This window comes from Eulemur rufifrons, chromosome 9 (assembly GCF_041146395.1).
Source record: "Eulemur rufifrons isolate Redbay chromosome 9, OSU_ERuf_1, whole genome shotgun sequence".
In the NCBI taxonomy this organism is placed as follows: domain Eukaryota; kingdom Metazoa; phylum Chordata; class Mammalia; order Primates; family Lemuridae; genus Eulemur; species Eulemur rufifrons.
In genome coordinates, this window is record NC_090991.1 from 27,068,694 (window position 1) to 27,091,757 (window position 23,064).

A 23,064-nucleotide genomic window follows, 5' to 3' on the forward strand; every position below is an offset into this window, starting at 1 on the left:
CCAGAATTGTCTTTCTGGAAGGGAAGCACTCGAATCCTTCGGAACTTTCCAAGTCCATCCATGATTCAGAGATTATTGCCTTCTCCCTCTGGGTTTTCTGTGTTTCTGGTAGTGAATTGTTGCTGATGTATTTGCTACTTTGCTTCTTTTCTCTTTCAAGATTTGATCATTTTATGTGCTGTTCGGAGAGAAAAAGAACCTTTGTTAGAAAGGAGATTTCAGAAATGATTTTGGATCTTCTCTAAGTGTTTTTAGAGTTCTTGGGGACAGTAGCCCTCATCCTGGAGTAAGTTTCTGCCTTTGACCTGCATGGATTATTTTTTCAGGCTGCGGAATTTCTCAGCACCTACCTGTAGTGTGGGGCACTTGGTTTGGTTGCAGAGTAAGAAGGTGGAAGAATGAGCTGTACTTGGTTAAGCAGTTGAAACGTTTTTTGAGCAGGATCTATAAAAGCATAATTGAATTTGTTTCACTCCCGTGGATTCCAGTGGGCCCGACAGCGCAACAGGTTTGCAGATTTCTTTTGAAATTCTTTTTTTTTTCCCCCCTCCCTCTGCCTCAGCAAAAGAAAAGAATCTATATAACAGGTTCATGTTCAATTGCTTGGCTTTTCAGCGCTTATTCTGAAGACTTTATAAGATTTTAAACTTGACCTCGGAACACAGCGGGCAGTGTGGGTGAAGTGCATTTATACTTACTTAAGGGTGCATGTTTTAAAATCTTAATCCGTGTTTGTACAAAGACCCAAATTCTCATATGTGTCTAGAAATATCACAGGTCCGCTCTACTCAGGCTTATTTGTATTTTTTCAGGGTGTTCTACTTAGAGCCTGTGACTGATCACCTCACTGCTCCCCCTGTCTTTTATTCCCCACCCCCTCAAGGAATTTGAAAACGTGTTAGGAACAGTCCTTTGTTTTTCTTATGAACCTAGAAAATTGCAGATTATAAGATCTGGATATTAAAGTACTTTCCAAAAACATCTCATGGGAAATCAAAGTGCTTGGCATTCTCAAGCTGGAGAATAAAATCCGAAATTCCTAAGAGCGAAAGGAAAATGGAGATAGAAATATAATTTTTAGCTGGGAAAAATAATTGGGAAGCTTACTTTTTCAAATACTCCAATTATGACAGTTGGAAACGATTGTGATGCTCAGGATTATCCTGTAATATGTGAAGATATATTAAATTAGCACCTAATTTTATAGGCAACTTTTGGTAAAACACACAAAAAAATAGTATGTATTACTTTATGAAAAGTATGTAAATTCAATGGGCCTAGAACTTTGGCTACACTGAAGTACAGTTTAATGTGGCAACTTTCCTAAATATATGATGTAGCATCTTTGGACATCCTCAAGGTGTGGCCTGAAATTTTTATTATGTTCCTCCTTTTCCTCCATTAAAAAAAAAAATTCTCCCTGTGGTCTTTAGTCATTTACCATTGAGAAATTTTGTGGCTTAAAAAGGGCCATTTCTTCGTTTTTTGAGCTGGAGTTCTTCACTCTCACCTTTGATGCATAGTCTTAAGCTGTTTACTTTGCCTTGTTTTGTTCGTGAACATTGGGTTTAGTGCCTGGCAGCTTGATGCATATGGAAGAGCAACACCAAGTGAGCTGACATAATAAAAATTCGCGATGTGACATTCAATCTCAAGCGAAGTTGGAAATTCCAAAGAGAAGTGGTGATACCTTTACTAGTCAGAGTGAAGATGGGAGAAAACGACATACCGGCAGCAGAAGTGGGCTGAAAACTCCCTCTTCTATGCTCAATCAGGAATGCCACCTGTTCTTGGGAATATACTTTAGGAAAAGAAAGGGCCAAAACTACAACCTGGCTTTCTGAAACTGAAGCGTAAATTCTCTTTTCCTCCATTTGTCTGGATCTGAGAGCCCGCATTTGGTATTAGCTCGTGGAAGCAGTATGTATGGCCAAAGTGCATTGCTGCAGCTGGTAGCATGAGTGGTGGCCACCAGCTGCAGCTGGCTGCCCTCTGGCCCTGGCTGCTGATGGCTACCCTGCAGGCAGGCTTTGGACGCACAGGACTGGTACTGGCAGCAGCGGTGGAGTCGGAAAGATCAGCAGAGCAGAAAGCTATCATCAGAGTGATCCCATTGAAAATGGACCCCACGGGAAAGCTGAATCTCACCTTGGAAGGTGTGTTTGCTGGTGTTGCTGAGATAACTCCAGCAGAAGGAAAATTAATGCAGGCAAGTATAACTTTATTATATTTCACTTTCCATCTGTTTGAAATGTGCCTTTCTTCTTTTGTCTCCAAAGTCAAATATACAAGGGTTTCTGCTGGGTAGCTTTCTATTTGTTCCATCTTTCAAGGAGATTGCCTTATTGGCATTCTAAAGCAATTCTTATTTTACACTTGAGGAGAAATATATAAATCTTATATTTTAGAAGATTATCTGCTTATTTTTAACTGGGATTGCATAGCCTTTTTAGAGACACATAAGAAACCCTCTTTTTGGGGATGATATATTCTGGGCACCAATTTTTGGTGGATGAAATATATGGACTTGTATTTAACTGACTTGAAGATTGTACTTTACATCCAGTTTGAATTTGAAGTGGGCACTAAAAAGGTTGATTTTAATGGTCAGAAGCACCTGAAATTCTAGAATGCCCTTGGCACATACTTGATTACTGTGTCACTTTTAAAATTCAGTCAAGCTTGAATGCCACGGCTGGCCTTAGACCACGTGTGGCACCCTATTGCTAAGCCCAAAATGGAGAGGACTGGATTCCAAAATGGACACACTTTGGTCTTGTCCACACGTAATTTTATCATTTTCAAAAATTCAACATCTGGTTTTTATCGACCCCCTAAGTTTTTCAGTCACAATTTCTTAGGCTTTCAGGCTGTGAATTTTGCCTATAACTCATTCATGTGTAGCCTGTTCTTTACGTGTTGAGTTTATGAACTGACTGGGGCTATAGCATTTCATAGACCAATTGCTCATCCCCCATGGTGAAGACAGAGCCCAGAGGGTGATACTTTTTTAATGGGCATTCTCCTGTCCTACTCCATAAAATGATGTTGCTTATTGATAAAAATTCATTACATAAAAGCACCCTTTTTGCTGTAGCTCTTGGACACAGGTTAAAATGTTCGTAAATATGATCTATCTCAGCATCCAAACTCAGATTTTTATTTTGTGACATGAACAGAACCAAAGTGTTGTATTAATTTAAATTTTTGTCTACTTAGAGAAAGAAGGTAGGAAAATTATATTATAGAAGTCTTTTCCAAACATGGATTTTTAAATACATGGTTTAGTGTTTCTTCATTTATCACTTCTCAGGCAGTATTTTGAAGTTGGAGTAAATGAAGTGGAAGAAGAATTGGGTGAAATGGAAGGCTGTGCTGTTTAAAAAAATAAAGAGGAAAGAAGAGTGTATCTGAAAAACTGGCATAAGATTTTTTTGGATTAGAGTCTGTTATTTAGTTTGGACTCTGAGATAGAATTAGGAATACTGTAAAGTTGAAATCATAAATCATTTTAAACACAGCAGTTGGAAAGGAAACCTCCTTCCCGACCTTGCCTAGTTAATACCCTGAAGCATGAGGTGTGTACACCATTTACATTTTTACCATAAATAATTTTATTATAGAGCCGTATTTTGATATATCTGAGGTTTGGGGGAGCCATGCTAAACTTTGTGCCTTATTAATGTCCTGTGATAGCATGTTCAATGGGCTAATTATATGCTGCACAAAATAATTTCCTCTTATTTTAAATTTGTTGTCTTGTATTATCATAAAGCTCTACATAAAGTTTCTGTGTTTTCTTAAAGGAAAAGGCAAACGAGAGGTCCCAGTTGGCATGTATTCTCTTTGCCATTCATTATTTTATCAATCGTTATCATATTTTCTCATTCTGCCCTTTTTCTCACTCTGGCAAATCTTGCTAATCTTGATTTTTTTTTTTAAACTATTAACTTTGAGCCTATCAGTATATTTTAAGTATTGTTTACTTTCTGAAGAGGGAATTTCACTGTATCTTAGCAAGGACTTTGAGGCTTTCTAGTGGATAGTTTTACATCATTAACAATTTTCACTGTCTACCTTTCTATGCTGCTTCTAGATCATTAATAAATTTTTACACTAATGTAGTAGTAATTTCTGGATACTTTCCGTATTAGTCTTGGTTTACTGTTAATCAATTTTTAATGCACAACGGTTACTAAATTTTCTTCATAGCCTCGTAAGAGAAACTTTATTTTTTAAAAACAAACTTTGAATTATATGTATCAGTTTTTCTTTATCCACTATTTGATTAACTCTTTCAAAGAACTCTAGTGTGTTACAGGCACATGGTTTACACTTCTGGAATCCATGCTGATTGTTCCTTATCAGATTACACTGCACCTCAGGTTTACTCAACTGTGGTTAGCCAAGCCTTCCATTTAACTGAAGTTCTGTTTATATCTTCTAGAGTTGTGCTTTGTTGCACTTTAGCTTTTTTGGAGGATAGCTGTATCCCCGTATCACAAATCTAAAAGCATCCTTCTCTATTGGCTTTGAGGAATTTTGGATAATTATATAGCCTTCTACTTATGAACTATTGTAGCTATCCTTTTGGATTGGTTGTCCCTAAAGATGCAGTACATGCTATGTACTGAAAAATGTAAAGGTATGAGAAGAGCGATTAAAAAAATAATAAAACTCTTGGTTTCTGGAATTCCCAGAGTTTCTGAAAAATTAGACATTTCTTTACCTTTTGCTCAATTAATTTGGGATAGATACAATTTCATAAGGACCAAATTAACTGAATATTCATTTGTAGTAACTTTAATTTTTCTTAAACAAAAGGAGACATATCTTGACAATGTGCTCCCAATTTGTTTAGTAATAAAATAGATGAGAGAATTGCCTCTAAAATAATTTTGTCTACATTTTGTCTGATGGCTGTATATACAATGGCATTAAAAGCCAAGCCTTGATGAATTTTTGTCCTGATTCTTATCCCTCATTCTTTGTGCTTAGGTTTCTTTTTGCCAATGATAACATCCATTTTATAAGATATATTCTAAGTTTTAAATTATAATATTTTTCTAAAAGTACTAGAAGAGGGTCAAAATAGAAGAAATGTTGCCTTTGCTATATTCCCTTCTATTTATCAAGTCTTCCCTCTTCCATTTCCAAACTTCCTATCTTAGTCCTGACCAAAGTATACTATTTTTCCTTTTTATTTTGCCGCAGAATTGCTTCTTTGTATTATCATATCATTGCAAATTCCTTTGTAGGTTTGCCATTGTCTTTAAAGTGTCTGATTCTTAGGTTTCCCCTACATTTGCCAAAATCTTTGTCTCTTCCTCTTCTTTGATTTTCTTCTACCTTTTTTTCTTTCATTTTCCACCCAGTCTGTATATTTAGGATAAACTTCTGCTGCTATTCTGATCAGTGTTTCTCTTACTAGCCATCAAAAATTCAGGTCAAGGAAACTTTTCAGATCTCCTAGTGACATCACAGTGACTGATAAAAAGGACTGAATGATAGTGATTTTGACTTCTTACTATTTTTATTTTCATTTGAATATATTCTTTTTCTCCTGATTTATACCATTATACATGGATTTGGAGCTTATTCATTTCTAATTTCCAGTTTTCTGGTTTTGTTACTTCTTATCAATGTTTGTTTCTACTATTTCTAGTAACATTATTGCTACCACCTCTAAAAATGATCAGTCATGTTTTCCTTCTCAATCCTGTTATACATATTTAGAGGAAGAACTCAAAATTAATCTTTCTTCTCAGAGCAAAAGAGTGAAAGGATCTTAGTGTGTGGCAAGAGAGAGATCACCAATTCTATAACTATTACACTTTTCCTGCTCAGCTGGTTGTCCTGGATTTTCTTAGACTCCAGGATAAAGTTATGATCAAGATTAGAGTGTACTTCCCTGAGGCTTCAGACCTACAATGGGAGCAGTGGTAGTTTAGTATTTGACCAGTAGCAGTGAACACCTCCTGGACAAATTCCCCTTTGCACAATGTCTCTGCTTGCCTCTTAATTTTACCTATTAGTCAGCACATAGTTATCCTATCTTTGCATTTTTACTTTATTTGTAGTCAGAGCCTGAAACTTTATAATTAAAATTTTGCCCAAAGCCAGAGAGACAATATTATATAGCAAACTATAGTGGACAAAGTGACTTAACTTCAACTTAGGGGACTTGACTTATAGTTCTGATTCTGCCACTAAGTAGTTGTGTGATTTGGAACAAAATAGTTTTTACCTTTCTAGGCTTTAGATTCTCTGTCTGTGAAATTCAGGGATCAGAATATAATAGCTGCCAAACTTGTACTATGCATGTTACATGCATTAGCTCATTGAATTCTCATAATAGCTTTATGAGAAATTTTAATATTTTATTCAGATTTTACAGATAAGGAAACTGAGGATTAAAGTATTTTCTAGCTCTAAAATTCTGTATATCTAAGAATGCCATAGATGAACAGAACACCAGTATAGGCTTTGTATAAATAATTAATTTCCAAAGTAGGAAGGAATGAAAGTGATGGGTACCATTCTCTGAGATTGATCAAGAATACACAATATCCTGATACTTCTAATAATTTCTGTATTTCTTCTATTCCTCTCATTTTGTGTTTCATTTGCAAAGGTAAATCAGAATGTTTATTTACTCAGTATCTCCCATTTATTGATTGATTTATTTAGAGACAGGATCTCACTCTGTCGCCTAGGCTAGAGTGCAGTGACATCATCATAGCTCACTGTCGTCTCTAACTCCTGGGCTCAAGCCATCCTCCTGCCTCAGCCTCCCTAGTAGCTGGGATTCTAGGCTCATGCCAACATGCCCAGCTAATTTTTTTATTGTTTGTAGAGACGGGGGTCTTGCTTATTGCCCAGGCTAGTTTTGAACTCCTGGCCTCAAGCTATCCTCCCGCCTCAGCCTCCCAAAGTGCTAGGATTATAGGCATGAGCCACCACTGCCAGCTTCGGTATCTCCCTTTGAATATAACAGCTTTCATTACCTTTCTCTTCATTGTAAAGCAGTCTATGGTAAGTTATCTAATATAATAGCCTGAAATAGTAAACTTTGAAACACCATGCCTAAAACTAATATTGTTTGAGTTCCTTGGATACAGAAATTTCAGAATAGATTTTGTGATTTTGGGGTTTTTTTAAATTTTTTATTTTTAATTATGGGTACATAATAGTTATGGGTGTACACATAGTTGTATATATTTATAGGGTACATGCGATGTTTTGATAGAGGCATATAATGTGTAATAACCAAATCTGGATAATTGGGGTATCCATCACCTCAAGCACTTATTTCTTTTCTTTCTTTTTTTTTAATTACCTGCTCTAAAGTAAAGCATTTATCATTTCTTTGTGTTAGGAACATTTCAATTCCATTGTGATTTTGTTTTGATGCTAGTTTTTAAAAGAAGTACAGAGTAAATGTTCTAGGTATGGTCAACTCTCAGTTATGTATGATATTGGAGGTGCAGAAAATCTTATTAATAACTGACTTTGCAGTATAGTCAGAAGTACACCGTCAGAGACACTTCCTCTGTGTGCACAGACATTCTTAGGTACTTGCCTCCTATGACCCCAGCTCAGAGCCTTCTAGACTTGGCCCTGTTGTTGGAAGTCTGGCACCCAGAGGAAAGAAAGAAGGGGCAGAATGTTTTTAGTGATATTTTTTTCAAGTTAGGAAGGTGTATCTTTTACAAGCAACCATCAAACAGATTTGTATATATAATAGTTCTGTATTTCATGTGGAAATCCAACAAAAAATTTTAAGTTCAAAATTCATAACTGTCTGGTTAATGGGAGGTAAGGAATGAGGTATGCCCGTGGCTATTTTGCTCCTGTCAGGCTGTGTTCATTCGGCAGATTCTAGGGCTAGGCATTTCCTTGGTTTTTGTAGTTAAGTGTATATGTATGTGTATAGTAATTCTCTTTATCTAAAAATTAGCCATAATTTACTTTTCATACAGTGTTAAAGGTATTCCTGGAGCTCATGGTTTTGGTTTTGTTTTTAATACAAAGGCCTTACATTTTGTTCACTGGAAAGAGTTCATTGGAAATTTTTTTGTGCTTTTTTTCCCCCTTCAAATGGCTAAGTACAGTAAAGGGAAAAAAGTTATAAATGATCAGTGTATTATTGTAAATGTCCTGCCAGGAACCAGAATTGGTAGCAGGGTATTGTTAGAGAAGAGTGTGAGAATGATGCTCCATTGGATTTATGAAGTAGTTTTCTTCTAGTAATATTAAAATAATGCACAAATACCTGCAAGCCAGATAAGAACAGGTGATATTTATTCCATTTTATAGAAAAGGAAACATACTTGGGGGGAGAAAGCAAGTGAATTCTCCAAGAACAAAGTTGCACAGGGGCCGACTCATTCTGCTTTGCAGGAGGTAGAAGAGTAATCCAGTTTTTAAGGTATCTGAGGATGTGGATTTCCCAGGGGTCAGTTCTACAGAGTGGAAATCCTAAAAACTGAAAATATTTTTAGCAGCTGAGATTTCCTCTGTTTGGACTTCCTTTGCTCAATGGGATAATTCAGTCAGGAAACTATTGGTGAAGCAGCTTGCCAACTTCATGTCTCAAAAAGCCCTGTGAGCTAATGATCTCGTCTACCTTCGTCGTTCTTTTGAGAATTTCTAGAGTAAAAGCCAAAGGCTTTACTATGGTCTGTAAGGCCCTTCATGATTTGGCCTGGCACCCACACCTTTTACCTCCTTGCGCCTCACTCTACTCCAGCCACTAGGGCCTCTTTGCCGTCCTTCAGTTAGACCAGGCGTATTCCCACCCAGTGTCCCACAGCCTTAAACACTTGTATCCCAGATATTCTCTTGGTCTCCCAAATGTCACCTCAAGTGTCAAGTATACCTTCTCAAAGAGGCCTTCCTAAACCGTCCTATTCTGAAGGCCTCTTCCTCTTTCCCCGTGGACTCATACTCCCCTTTCCTACTGTATTTTTCTTGACAAAATTATTGACACCTGATATGCTATAATGTTTTACATTTGTAGTTGTGTGTCACCCTCAGTAGAATATGAACTCTTTGAAAGTAGGGATTTTTGTCTCTTATTCAAAGCTGTATCCCTGGGAATAGTGCCTTAGTATTCTTAGTGCCTTAGACATAGTAGGTACTCAATAAATATTTACTGAATGGATGTAAGGAACATATCATGGTGGAGCTGAGTAACTTCTGATAGATAGGAGATAACTCTAGGATAAAATATAATTTATCTCATCACATTTTTAAATATAAGGTCCATTATTTTGAGTGTTTGATACAGCATGCTAAATCCTTTACTCCTCTGACTTACTGACAGCCTAGTGTCTCCATTGTTATTTCAAAGTCGTAAACATGGCTGTAATCAATATGTTGAGGTTCTCCTTTACACAGCATTTTTATATTTTTTCTTTAGTTTATAGATAGCTGAACTCTTGCTGTTTAGGACATTCTGGTTTTCTGAGAAATATTTATTAGAGTCCTGATTTTAAACCTTTGATTATAAGATATTAGCATATATCCAAAGGACTTCACTTTCTTAGTCCTTAAATTTGTGATTTCTAATTCTAGTTTTAAGATACCCTAAAGCAGCAGTTTTTAATCTTTCTTGTGTGTCCCATAGGCCCCTTTGAGAATGTAATAATTGTTATTGACCATATATACAAAATACACATATCTACTTAACATATACAATTTTGCATAAAATCCCAGTGAGTTGAGTCTCTGAGACATATCTAGAGATCTAAAGACTCTAGGTTAAGATCTACTATCCTAAAATAATGCTAATTACTTCAGGAAATAAAACAAATTCTCAAAACTAGTTTACCCTCAGCTTACTTAATTTTAAAAGTATTTCTATGCATTACTTGAAGTCAGACAGACAACAATATTATGATGCAATTATAAGAAAGAGGCCTGACGTTAGATGAAAGAACTCCAGAAGTAAAAATTGGTGTCTGACAGAGATCTGCTTATGTGTAGTAAAGAAATTCTGGTCTCCAAATATTTTTTTTCTTTTTTTTTTTTTCACCTCATGGAATCTAGAATTATGCTGTCGATATTAAGTGAAACTGTACATCAATTCAAGAAATGCTTACAACCCTTCAGCGTGGTAGCTTCATTGAAAGGCTCAAAGGAATAAAGGGTATTTTACTAATATGTTTTGGTATTAGTAGAACCATTGTGGCCCTATGTGTCTATTTGGTTACTAAATTCAGAGAACAGAAGGTGTAAAAGTTTAACTTTGGTTACTTTCCATGTCTTTAGTTTCTACCCTTTAAGCTCCATTGCTTTCCCTAGGGTAGGATTCTTTGGGCCCTTAAATTTCTATCTAATGGAAAACTTAATATTTTTTTTAATGTAACATTTGTTATCCCTTGCTTGTTTTTAAGTAACAGATAAGCTACTTTACATACTCTTTTATCTGAGTTCTAAACATTACAGTTCATGGATAAATTTTGTTTTATTTTGTTCTATACTTTTTAATATATTGGACTTTGTGTTTAATTTGCAAATTTGGAAATACCAAAGTAATTAAAATGAATTAAAAGTTAAAGTTCTTTTAAATTGTAAGCATAAGGCCTACATTATTCCTTGAGACAGGAAATTAGATTACAATATTCAGAAATTCTGATTCCTGAATCTAAATCAGTGGTAGTTGTTCAAGATGGCAGCATAACTATATTTAAGACCCCTGTTTGTTGTTCTTTGTTTTAATCTAGAATACTTCTGTTATGATGGAAATTGTAATACAACTGTAATTTTAAATAGCACATTCAATTACCATGTACCTATCAATTTTGTGCATGCTAATATATAAAAAGGATACTATAGTACATATATAAATATATGACAATTGAGAAACATTGTTGGTATTGTTATTTCTGTAGAATAATTTGGATGAGACTGGAGGCCTTATATTTTAAGTCTACTAATCTTGCTATGTTCTAAAAATAAAGATTACAGATTGCCATTCTTTTTTCTCCCCAAACCATTTTCTACAGTCTTATGAATTATACACTCTAAAACAACAACAATACTAACAACAAAAACATGTTTTATATGATCCAGGCTTTGTGTTCTCTTGTTTTTATATCTTAGAATCATATTGATTATCTGACTTCAAAATTCTTGTGGCCAAGTTTCTTTAACTTTGTGAAGAACTCTATTCGCCCTATATTGGAATTAAGTCCTATTCAGTTTTCCCTTCCTAGATACAGTTTTGACGGTGGGGAGGAGAGAGAGGTAGGGTATTCCATTTGTGAAATAATTGTCAAATTTCAAGCTAGAAAAAACACCTAGTCCAATCATCTCCTTTTACATATGAAGAAATGAACCCAAAGAGATTAGTGCTTGCCAGTCAAAGAACCACCAATCTGCTCCTATATTTTCCTGGCAAACATTTTTAGCAAAGTTTATTTATTTATTTTAAACTTTTTTGGGTAATTGCAGAGAAATTAAAAATCAGATGTTAGCAGAGATTCTCCCCAAACTCTATTAAAAAGATATTATAGACTACTTCTGGGTCTCTTTCCTCCCTAGTCAGCTAGAAGGCATACTTTAAAACAAGTGAACAAACAAAAAATAGCTTGCCACAATTCAGCATTACTTTATATGGTGCATGTGTTGTTTGTTCTGCCATAGAATCACTCACTGTGCACCAGGTGGTTCTGCAGTCCTGGATCATGTCCTCAAAGCAATAGAGGCTCTTTATAAAGTCTAGGCTGAGAATCTTACCAAGAGTGGAAGCAACACTGGATTCCCTGGATGCCTTATAATGTGGTTTTCCTACCATGTGTCAGATACTGGGGTAGGCACTGTAGGAATTTAAAGAACACCTTAGTCTAGTCCATCTGAGGAGATACAACTAAAACAACAGGAGGCAATCTGTGCTGAATGCCAAAGGAGAGATGTAGGCATAAATGCATTAGAGTGCTGATTTTCATTTTCTTAGCAGTCATTCAAATGACTGGTAATTCTGTTTCAAGTTCCCTATGACTAAAGAAAAAACAAACAAAACCATTAAATTTTAACCCAGGCAACTTCAAGTAGCTTAAAGCTAGAGAACAGCTACAACCCAGTCATACCCTCTAACTTTTCACTGTTATCAGTTAAATACAGGTTATAGTATTCCTGTATGTATAGTATAATACTCACCTGTAGCATTTTTCTTTAGAAGTCCAAATGACTAGACACTATGGCTTTCTTTTCAAATTGCAAACTGACTTTCTAAAGTGTGCCAAGAAGTTCCTGTTAAATTATAGTCAACTTAAAACAGTAAATTTGGCTTTAAACAGAATTCAACGTATTGGAAGAGCTATTTGAATTGATCATCTCAACAGGCTTGGTTTTAATTCATCACAAGCTACATTTTATAAAGGAGGAAATAAATACTATGACCCTGTAGGTAGAAGATGAAGAGTGTTTGAATATCATCTCTAATTAACAAAATTTGTTTCTAATATTTTTTTTCATTATTGACTTTGCTCATAAATATGTGTTATTACCATTGTCTAAAGTGTGTTGGTTTAGGTGTAATATGAGGGAGATAGAGAACAACTCAAGAAGAATGTTCCTATCAGCCATGACATTAGGTTATTTCCTACTCTAAAGTTAGTAAACTATGATATATATCGTTTACTTTTTATCATCATGAGAGATTATTTGGGATTATTTATTTGCCCCCTTTGGGTATAGGAAAAGTCCACAGGTGCCTTATGACTATTGAAAAATTAAAAGCAAGTCACTTAACCTTTCATCTGTTGGTGTGGTGTTGGTGGGGCAACTAATCTTTTAAGATCCTTTTCAGCTCTCAACTTTTAGAGTTTATGCTTATTCTAGAAATAGATTTCATAGACTAAGGAGACATGTATTTTGCTGCTTTATTTCTTTCCCATTTGTTTGGTAGGTGATACAAAAAAAATCTGACTAAATTCCTTAATGTCATACAAGCAATTGGTAGCAGAACTAAGCATCAGACTCAGTTGTACTCCCAGTCTTCCTGTCCTATACTGTCTTTACAGTCCAGTTAACACACGCAGAAAGGAACCTTTCTCTGGAGGTTTATATTTTAAAGTATCTGTAGTGGATTGAGGACCCTTATTCTAAATCCTTCATCAAGGCTGTCCCAGTGATCAAAGCACACTGACTTCAATCACTAACTTATACCTAAGTGAATCTAACCTTTGGAAAGACCTAGAAGAGCCAGAGATAACCTAGAACCAGTCTGGGTCATGGTAGTAAGAGGAGCAGGGTGCTTCTCATGCTAAAATATTTTGTGAAGTGAATTATTAGAGATAAGCTGAATAATCACACTGGAAACAAGATTGCAGAGCAGCTGGTTCATGCACCAGGCTGGGGGGATAGATCTCCAGTATGTAAGCATCTGGAGGCATCTGGGAGGAATGGAAATGGGGCCATCTGATTAGTAACTATGCCTTGTTATTAAACCGTGACTTTCTGCATTGTGTATTCCCAGAGTTGGAAAACTTCCGCTGGCAAAAAAAAAAGAGAAGGGCCGCCGTGCTGTTGCTGAGGGGCATACAGTAGACACAAAAGCGCCTTCTTAGAGGCCTTCAGCAGAGGCAGCTTGTACAGGCAGGCCTGTTCCTCTCAAAGACTGGGAATCAGATTCTTTCCCCAGGGGGTTTCCAACTAGTTTGCACTTCAGAAAAACCTTTTCTTCCTCCTGCTGTTCACGCCCTGCAAAGAATTTTCTTCCAACCAAAGAAATTGTTTTATAATCAAAGATCCTTGTCCTTAGTTGTTGGACATCAAAGAAAGTTTGGAGGAGACTGGGGGATTATGTGAGTGCCTAGAATTTATTTTGAATGCAAACTTGCAACATTAGCAAGTCTCCCAAAGAATATACTCATCTCAGAGCTGGGAGAGAGCCTAATAAAACTAAGTCTTTATTCTTCCTTGGTTGGCTGTGCCCTAGTCAGATACATATGAGTTGACTCGCTCTATCTGGACTTAATTCATGTATATTTGGTTCTTGAGGTACAGGCTTACTGCAAGATGTCCCCCTGTCCTATCTGCCCTTTTAAAACCTAACATTTGCGAACATCAAGCACTACTAATGAACTTGAAACAACAAAGTAAACCTTTTTTAACCAATGTTTCCACTCTTTGGGGTTTCTCCCAGGGCAGTTGATGATATCACCAAATGTTGGGAGCCACATTCCCTGCATTCCCTGCTGTCGCTGAGGTGTTGATGATGTCATTTTCTCCCACAAAGGAAAACCTCAGCACCCTGAGGGCCTGAACTCAGGTCTTGGCAAGTGAATGCAGGAAGAACTTACTTTTGGATTTACACGGATTGAGTCAGGCATAAAGAGGCACAACCACCAGTTACATACTAGTGTCACAGCCTCATCTCTGGGGCCTGAATATGCCATTTGTCATTTAAAGAGAATTAAGTCTATAGACTTAACTTTAAGAAATTATTTTCTGGGTAAGAACAATGATTCATTTAATATTTTGGTCCTTACACTTTGGGACATTTTGGGGCATTGTTCTCAGAGATTTTGGCTCATTCTCTGAATCCATGAATTTTCCAAGCATTTCTGGAACCCATTTATAGATTTCCTTTTTTGGAGCAGATTAACAACAACAACAACAAAAATGAGAATTAGGAAAAATAAAATGATGGATAGGGCAGATTTAGGCAGAATTATGCCCTGGGCAAAATATATTCTTGTTATTTTAATCTTGGTTCTGTGGTTATGAACTGAAGAGAATATTTGCTCTAGAAGATATCCAATCTCTTCCTATTCCTTCATTGCAACCACAGAGTAGTGGTTGGAAATAGAATTCCAGGAACACCAAAAATGCTCAAAATTTCTAATAGTGGCAGCTATGGTGCCCCCACAAGGATTCTTTGAGCACTCTTCCCTGGAACCTTCTTGTGGTGTCCTTGTGGTCAGGAGCCTACATCAGCAATCACAAAGGCTTGCCCTGAAGACAAACCTGGTAAAAATCTCAGTTGTCTATCTTTGCCAGTAGAAACCTCTATGTTTTCACTCTGTTCTGAACTAACGTTGTGTAGTTTTTTTGGAGAAAGTCAGTCTCATGAAATCATCAACTGATCATTCTCGACAATTTTAAATGCACCAGTTTGTACTGGGAAGGTAAGGCAGGCTCTGTGAGATAAGCAGGATTTGCCAAAGATTTTTATTCTGCTCAGCAGTGCTAACTTGCCTGTTACTTCCCCGGCTTATTTTTTTTTTACACTAGGAAAAATTCACTGAAATAAATGAAAGGGGAATAGGGACTTGAACTCTAAAAGAAGAGCCCAACCTGCAGCTGACCTTTCATTTTCATGATCTTCTTTCTCCTGAATTGATGTATACTTGAAACAAATTAATGTTATTATATAAAATGCCCTAGTTTTTCAAGTAATGTCACTCTTCGAGGTATGGAACAGGATTTGGCATTTTGTTTCTATTTTTATTGTTTTATTTTCTAAAGGGAAGTTTGAGTTGGAGCCTGTCTGGCAGGATTCCATACCTCTACCAAACCACCTGTCCTGGCAGAGACAATGGAATCAAAAGTCAAGTTCTTTATGACTGCACCTGCCTTGTAAGTGCTGCCAGAAGATGTGATTTTCTCCTGTAGCAAAACTCTATGCAGAAACTATAGTACTTGGCACCTAGACATTGGGTGCATACCCAAACGCGTGGTTGTCCCAATTTCAGGAGGACTAATCCTAATTCCCCCATTGACTTCTAGGGTAGTCTTTGGCAAATGAAGGAAATGTAACTTTCTGGTTCACCTGGTTTTCAAGGCTTTTTGCGAGGATCCACTAATGATGATGAATCATCTGGTAATTTATTATTTGAAAATTGCCTTGTGCAATTCTGCATGTAGCAAGCATGAAGGGAGAGTATGTTCTACCCAAAATAGATTAGGAACATATGTCTGAAGTCAGACCACCATACAAAGTCCCCAAGGTGAGAAGCTATCATTTCTCCCTGCTGCTTTTCCCTTTTCCCGGAAATGTAGGGTTACCCTGCTGGCCACCAATTGAATGCTGTCTAACATCCTTGATGAGAATGGTTTTTTCCTTTTGGATTATCAGAATGTTTCTTAGGTTTCCTCAGGGCAGAGTCACTTCATTATCTTCTAACTTTATATATAACTGGAGGCCTTCTGGCTTAAGAACATAATTTCTATCACCAATTAAATAATTGAAGATAATATGCCCACCAAATGGTGCTCTTTGCATTGTATCTACATATAATGATATGATGATAAGGCATAAAAGGTGTTCCAAAGTGAGTGGCAACATCCTACAGTGAAAAGAGCTTTCAGTAGACTTGTATTTTAATCTCAGCTCTGATCTTCTTTGCTTTATGACCTAAAGGAAAATTGCTTAACCTCTTTGAGCTTGTGCCCTCAAGAGTAAAATGGAGATAATAATAATAAATGGCCTGACTACCTAAAGTGAAATAATGTATGAGCATTGTCTTTGAAAACTGCAAATGTAATGTGTTATTATTCATAGTAATTAGACATGAGCTCCTCTTCCTTCATCGAATTACTTTCAGAAATATCACTAAGTGTGAGGGTTATTGATTTGGGCTCAGTTAACCTATTTGAATTCAATTTGGCATTAGCCTAACATAACCAAGCAAGACTATTTGTATTTGCTCATATAGCTAAAAAGACAAAGTTTTAGCTTCAAAATTTTGTGGGCCAGAGGCTGATTGAATGTTACCGTAACATAGTACAGGTAGCCTTAGTGGCTCAGAGAATGACTAATAGCGTATGAGTTCTAGGGTGGGAACTTAAGTGCTGTTCCTGCCTTACTTGTGCTGTGGTGAATCACTTGCCTGCCCTGGACCTTTGTCCATCTGGCTGTGCTGCACTGGGAAGCCCGTCGACTTCCTTCCGTCACCAATGCGGTGACCGCTGACACAAAGCAGCTGCTTTCTAAGGTTTTACTTATCAGAATCCGAGGGCTCCTAGAACCACATATATCACTCTTACATCTTCCCTTTTTGAAATTTTAGAGTGTTTCTTTTTATTGCTGCTCCTCTGAAACAACTGCTCAGAGTGCCGAAGCTTCAGCCTCCTGTATATAGCTTGCAGCCATGTTTCTAAGGGGTGGAAGGGAAGGAGTTCAGTATTGTGAAGGGGACTAATTTACCCAGTTCATTATACCATGCTGGCCCCAACATGTTCTTTAAAGCTCAGCAGATAAGATTCTATAGCCTGCTTGGAAATTATCCCACAAGTCTCTGAGACTCCCAGTTCCTCATTTGAGAAGAATTAGATCAAAGCGAGAAAAGAATAAGCAGAGTTTTAGTCATAGCACCTATCAAATTATCTGTGGCCTTGGAATGATTTTCAGGTAAAGATATCCTTTGTGGCATCTCAGAGACTGATATTCTGCAGGATGAAAAATCTGTATTGGTTTTTTTATAACTTTAGCAATTTATAACTTTTGGAAGTTTCTTCCCCAAATAGGTAAATAATGGGATAAAGATAAATATGGGTTTCCTCATCTTTTCTTCTTACCTATTCACATAGCTTATAACTCTTTTGGAAACAAACTCAATTACCATTATTATCCTTTCAACACTTGCATGGTATTATAATTCATTTCAATCACCAGTACAACACAGTGGGAGTTAGGAGACAAGTGGGGAGGGGTGGAGAGGGGCAAATATTTTCCCTTTTATTGGCTTTGGGAAGCCTCCTTCCTCTCTGAAGGCACTTCTAGGGGAAAACAGTTTCTTCCCAAGGCCTAATAAAGATTAGTGAGAGACGTCTGCAAAGCACTTGAAGCTCTTTGAAATAAAGGCACGGATAAACATTCAGTATCACTGTTATTATCATTAAAAAGGAAAGCCCAGCATGTGATGTTTTGGGTCACATCCAGCGGCCTTGTTTGATGTTCGTGGTTCCTTTTTTGACCTTTACCGCTTGATATCTTTATACATTTATTGAGGCTGTTGGACAAAGTCTTGAGATACTAAGCAATAGGGTGTTAGGAATGATGACTGCTAGACTTCATATCTGTGGGTAGAATTTCTGAAAATGTGTTTTTGTCTTTAGATAACCCCCTTGTTCCAGTTTGGCAATCTTGGTGGCAAAGTTAATTTAGTATCTCGTCATTTGAGTTTTTATTTCTCATTCTGTTGCTTACCTCAGAACCAGAGTTTTATAGGACATTTATCATTAAATAAAATAAATTCTAAATTAACTGGAATTTTTTCTGTACTGTGCTTTTTAACTAGAGATAAAGAAAGAACCAGATGTAAAGGACCTAAAAAGCAAATAATTAAGAACTTCCTAGGGACATTGTAAGTTCAGCCTATTGTAAGTTCAGAGCATAATGTATTATAAGAATCCAAATAAAGGCTAAATTATGTTCAATATAATGTATTTAGGCAAGAAGGTGAACCAGTACATTTTAGAAAGAGTTTCAACAATACAGATTGAATTTATAAGGACTTCCTGGTCCTTGGAAAGGTAAATAAATCACAAAAGTTTATTATTATTTAAGGACCTGCGCTAATCCTATTCCCTGACTGGCAGTTGTATTTGATAATCAGGTAGAATTATCTTTTTTTTTTTTTTTTAATGCTGTTGATCTTTCTTTTTGAGTTTGTAGGGTTGCTATATTAAAAAAAAAAGATACATTCTTTATAATCCTAGTTGATTTATCTGTTTTAAATTTTAAATGGTTATCCTATAATAAAATTGGCTTGTAGATACATATATTGTTCCCCTTTAGTTTGTTAATGAGTTTTTTTCAAACCCCCACCCTGATTTCTTCATCCCCACCCCCCCCCCCACACACACACACAGATTTTTTTATTTCTAAGCTTAGCTTTCACCAAGTAAAAGTAATCTAGGGGAAAAAAACTTAAATATTTTTATCAGAACCAAAAGAACTCAACAAGCTCTATAGGAATTTGAAGTTGAGGATGGTGTATATCATGCCAACCACTGATAGAAAATTATTTGAAATCAACATCATATTTGAATAACTACCATGAAACTACTATGGTAATGTGTGTGTCTGTGCCTGTGTGTGTGTGTGTGTGTGTGTGTGTGTGGATGTAGACAAAGGGTAAAAAATGGGTGTTTAGGTTAGAATGAATATATACATATATGTATGGAGAATATATATTTTACAGGGAGAATATATATTCCAAATGCTCATTTTCAATCCTTTAGGAGAAGCTACTTCCTCTAAACAAACCTTGGACCAGTCTCTAAAAATAGTTGCCTTTGGAGACCCTGAAGCCAAATTAATTATCTGGCCTTTGAAATTTTGCCTATTGAGAATATGGTCATATGCAAAATGGATAACCGTCGGACAGTACCCTCTAGTTCTTTTTCCTCAAGGCCTCTCTTTCACTCATAATTTTAGTTAACTTCACATAGTAGAAAACAATCAAGTCTACCCTCTTCACGAACTGACTTCCTTTCCACTGTTTCAGCTTGTCTTAAATTCAGCATGTGGGATCTGAGTGTTTTCTCTCTCCTGCTAAATTTTGCTTGCTCATCTAATTGTGTTCACAATCTTCACCCCTTACAAATTTTAACCTCTGTAGTGGTGGTCCTTCTGTTTCTTGCCTCTCATTTTCATTTTTGGGTCATTTAAAAATCTGTGCCCACTATCGAATCAAATGTTTTTTCTCTCTGTGAACATTTGTTATCACATTTGTGTTCTCTGTATTATGTTGGTCTTACTGAAGTTGAGATTTTGATGACCAGGTCTGTTCCCTTCTATGCCATATACTTCACCAGGCTCATTGTCTGCATTTCAATAAATATTGTAAAACAACCATCAGACTGTTGAATAAGTTGGTGTAGTACTGCTATTGTTCATCTTGGGGCAGTTTTCTGCAGACTGCATTAACAGGGAGCATGTAGCCTGTGTGGCAGGCTACATGCTGACAGCTGTGTCTTCCCATCAGAAAAATATCCTTTTTTTCCCTCCCTATCAAATGAAAGCCTAGATTTTAGAGAAAATTACAAAATACAGAAAATGAGAGAGAAGAACTGAAATCACAGCATCTGTGGTTTTCTCTATCCTTAATGGTAAGGCAGCTTCCTAGAGGATTTTATTGTAATATGTTGATGAAATGTTTATAGTCATCCCTTTGCAGTTTGTTTAGAAAGTAGTCTCTAAGCAGCAGTTCCTGCATTGTCTAGAAAACTTTTAGCTGGAGAAACCACATTTCTTTTCTTTTTCTCAAGCTACAGAACTATTCTGTAATCCTTTTTTTAAAATTTGTTTAACATTTGATCTTAATAGTGAGGGGCTAAGTTACATACATGATCTTTCTTCCAAAAGAATATTTTTCAGATTTTTGTGTTTTATAGCTTTCTGATTAAATTGCCATCATAGGTTTAGTTATCGGGGAACTGTGGCTATCTCTAGAGTTCAAGTGTACACAATAAAAAGCTGTCCTTATAAAGAAGGAATAACTTCATAGCTATTGCTATGGTAGTAGATTTGGATGTCTCTTACCATGGAACCAGATCTTGGATCAGAGTTTTGTTGAGTTGTGTGTATGTTTAAAGCTGGGAACTTAACATCACATTATATTGCCTCATATTGACAATCCTCTTTCCATAATCTTTGGATAGGTAGGGTACACTATGACAGACCATTATATTTTTTCCCCAAAGGAATTTCAGATCCTGTTTAGTATTTGCGAGTTTTGCTAGGTACTGAAGGCAGAAAGAGGTTGTAGTGGTAATCTTGTGAGGAAGGAAATCAGTGTTTCTTATCTATTTTCCATATATTGTCTGTCTGTCCAAGTAGACCTATTATATGGAAAACCGATAAGGAACTTTGTTTTCCTCTTGATATACATGCTTGCAGAGCTCCATGCCCCACTTCGGAGAGCCCCGTGGTAGAGTTTCAGTTCTCTAGATAAGGTGGAATGTCTGTGAAGTAGTTGAATCATTGTGCCTCCATAGATTTTCACAACCCTCAAGGTGAAAAGCATTGGGAGGATGAAAGGGGGCTATTTTTTTTCCTCCAAGAGTCCTAAAGTTCAAGACACAGCTGATGTTTCAGTGGACCCAGTGCGGCTGGAGCAGCCCAGTTACCGCAGAGGTAACTATTTCACTGCACCCTTCCTCTTGTTACTCTTGAAAGCTGCAAGCAATCCCCAGCCCCAGGGCCACAGCCTCTTAGGAACCAGGCCAGGTGGCGCATCACCACCTGAGCTCTCCCCCCAGCCCTATCCGTGGAAAATTGTCTTCCATGAAACTTAGAAACAGCTCCCCCACACCAGGCCTCATGCCAAAAAGGTTGGGGACTGCTGCTCTATAGTGTTCATCCAGGTGGCCCTTGTCTTTCCCTGTGAATCATCCCAAGTCCTTCCATCCTTTTGTTGGTCTGCTTTGAGCTTCCTGTGTATTAATCTCCTTTACAAAGTAAGGGTTTCAAGCGGTGGATGGGGAGTCTTCCAAGTGTACCCTTACCCACGCTGTGTGAGGAAGATTGTTGAGCTGTCTTGTTTCTGCATATTTCAAAACTGCAGTGATATCGCACTCTAAGTTGTTACTCACTTGATTTCTTCCGTTTCCCTAAAAACTTTCTAAATTATTTCTCTTCATTTGTGCAATCTCCAATGCATTGCTTTTCTTCATTCTATCTGATATCAAGTCGTAGGTTAAAGACATGTTCTCTTCCTTCTTTAAGGCTGTTTTCTAGAAGAGCATGGGGCCAGATTCTAAGGGATTCTATGGAATTTCTTCTAAAATTCACCATCAACCGATAGAGGGTTTCCTTTTGTAGTTTTACCTCTCAAACTTACTGTCGACTCATATTCTTTCTACACTTCCCTCGCAACCAAGATTTCTGATTATATTCTAAACATCAAACTGTACTCTAATCTTCCCCGAGATTAAAGAGTATCCCCGGTAACTAGGAGTCTAGGGAATGTTTGGAGCACTCCCAACAATACCCAAGTGCGTTTCTGTTGAGGGCATTGCACAAGTACATGCACATGGGTTATGGCTTGTTGTAGAACATATAAAATGTCACAGTGAATCTCAAAAATCAATCAGTTTCCTGACCTACACTGTAACCAAAATAGTACAGTTGACCCTTGAACAACACGGGTTAGGGGTGCTGATCTCCCGCATAGTCGACTGCATGTAATTTTTGACTCCCCCCATACTTAACTATCAGTAGGCTACTGTTGACCAGAATCCTTACTGATAACATAAAGTCAATTAACACATATTTCGTTTCTTATATGTATTATTACTATATTCTTAGAATAAAGTAAACTAGAGAAAAGAAAATGTTATTAAGAAAATCATGAGAAAGAGAAAATGTATTTACTATTCATTAAGTGAAAGTGGATCATCATAAAGGTCTTCATCCTCCTGGTGTTCATGTTGAATAGACTGAGAAGGAGAGGAGGGGTTGACATTGCTGTCTCAGGGGTGGCAGAGGCAGAAGAAAATTTGTGTGTAAGTGGACAAGCACAGTTCAAACTTGTGTTGTTCAAGGGTCAACTGTAATGTCAGGTTCTCCTCCTCCTCAGTGTAGATAACTTGAAGAAGAGAATTTTGGGGGGCGGCAAAAAAAAAAAAAAAAAAAAAGAGAAGAGAATTTTAACATGAGGGCCTCTCCCTCACTACACAGGGTGTGTTACCTGCTGCTTTATAATAGCAACGTTATCCAGCAAGTTAGGACAGGAGAATAAAGCAACCATATCCAGTTGAAGCTTCAGGGAAGCACCATGTAGGCTGGGCGTGGTGGCTCATGCCTGTAATCTCAGCACTTTGAGAGGCTGAGGGAAGAGGATCGTTCGAGGCCAGGAGTTCAAGACCAGGCTGGGCAATATAGCGAGACCCCTGTCTCTACAAAAAAAAAAAAAAAGTAGCCAGGCATGGTGGCATGTGCCTGTGGTCCTTGTTACTTGGGAGGCTCAGGCAGGAGGGTGGCTTGAGCCCAGGGGTCTGAGGTTGACAGTGACCTATGATCAGGCCACTGCACTGTAGCCCGGGCAATAGAGTGAGACCCTGTCTTTACAAAAAAATTTTTTTTTAAAAAGGAAACACAAT

General features: G+C 37.1%; 1 protein-coding gene across 2 annotated transcripts in view; it reads left to right on the forward strand.

Annotated features, from left to right (window-relative positions):
- Positions 1 to 1,409: 1,409 nt before the first annotated feature.
- Positions 1,410 to 23,064, forward strand: part of RNF43 (ring finger protein 43) — a 57,375-nt gene continuing 35,720 nt past the window's right edge. For both annotated transcript variants that reach the window (XM_069482349.1, XM_069482351.1), the window contains exon 1: positions 1,410 to 2,209. In XM_069482349.1, coding sequence (XP_069338450.1) covers positions 1,958 to 2,209 — 252 coding nt within the window. In that variant the 5' untranslated portion in view covers positions 1,410 to 1,957. The remainder of the gene's footprint in view (positions 2,210 to 23,064) is intronic.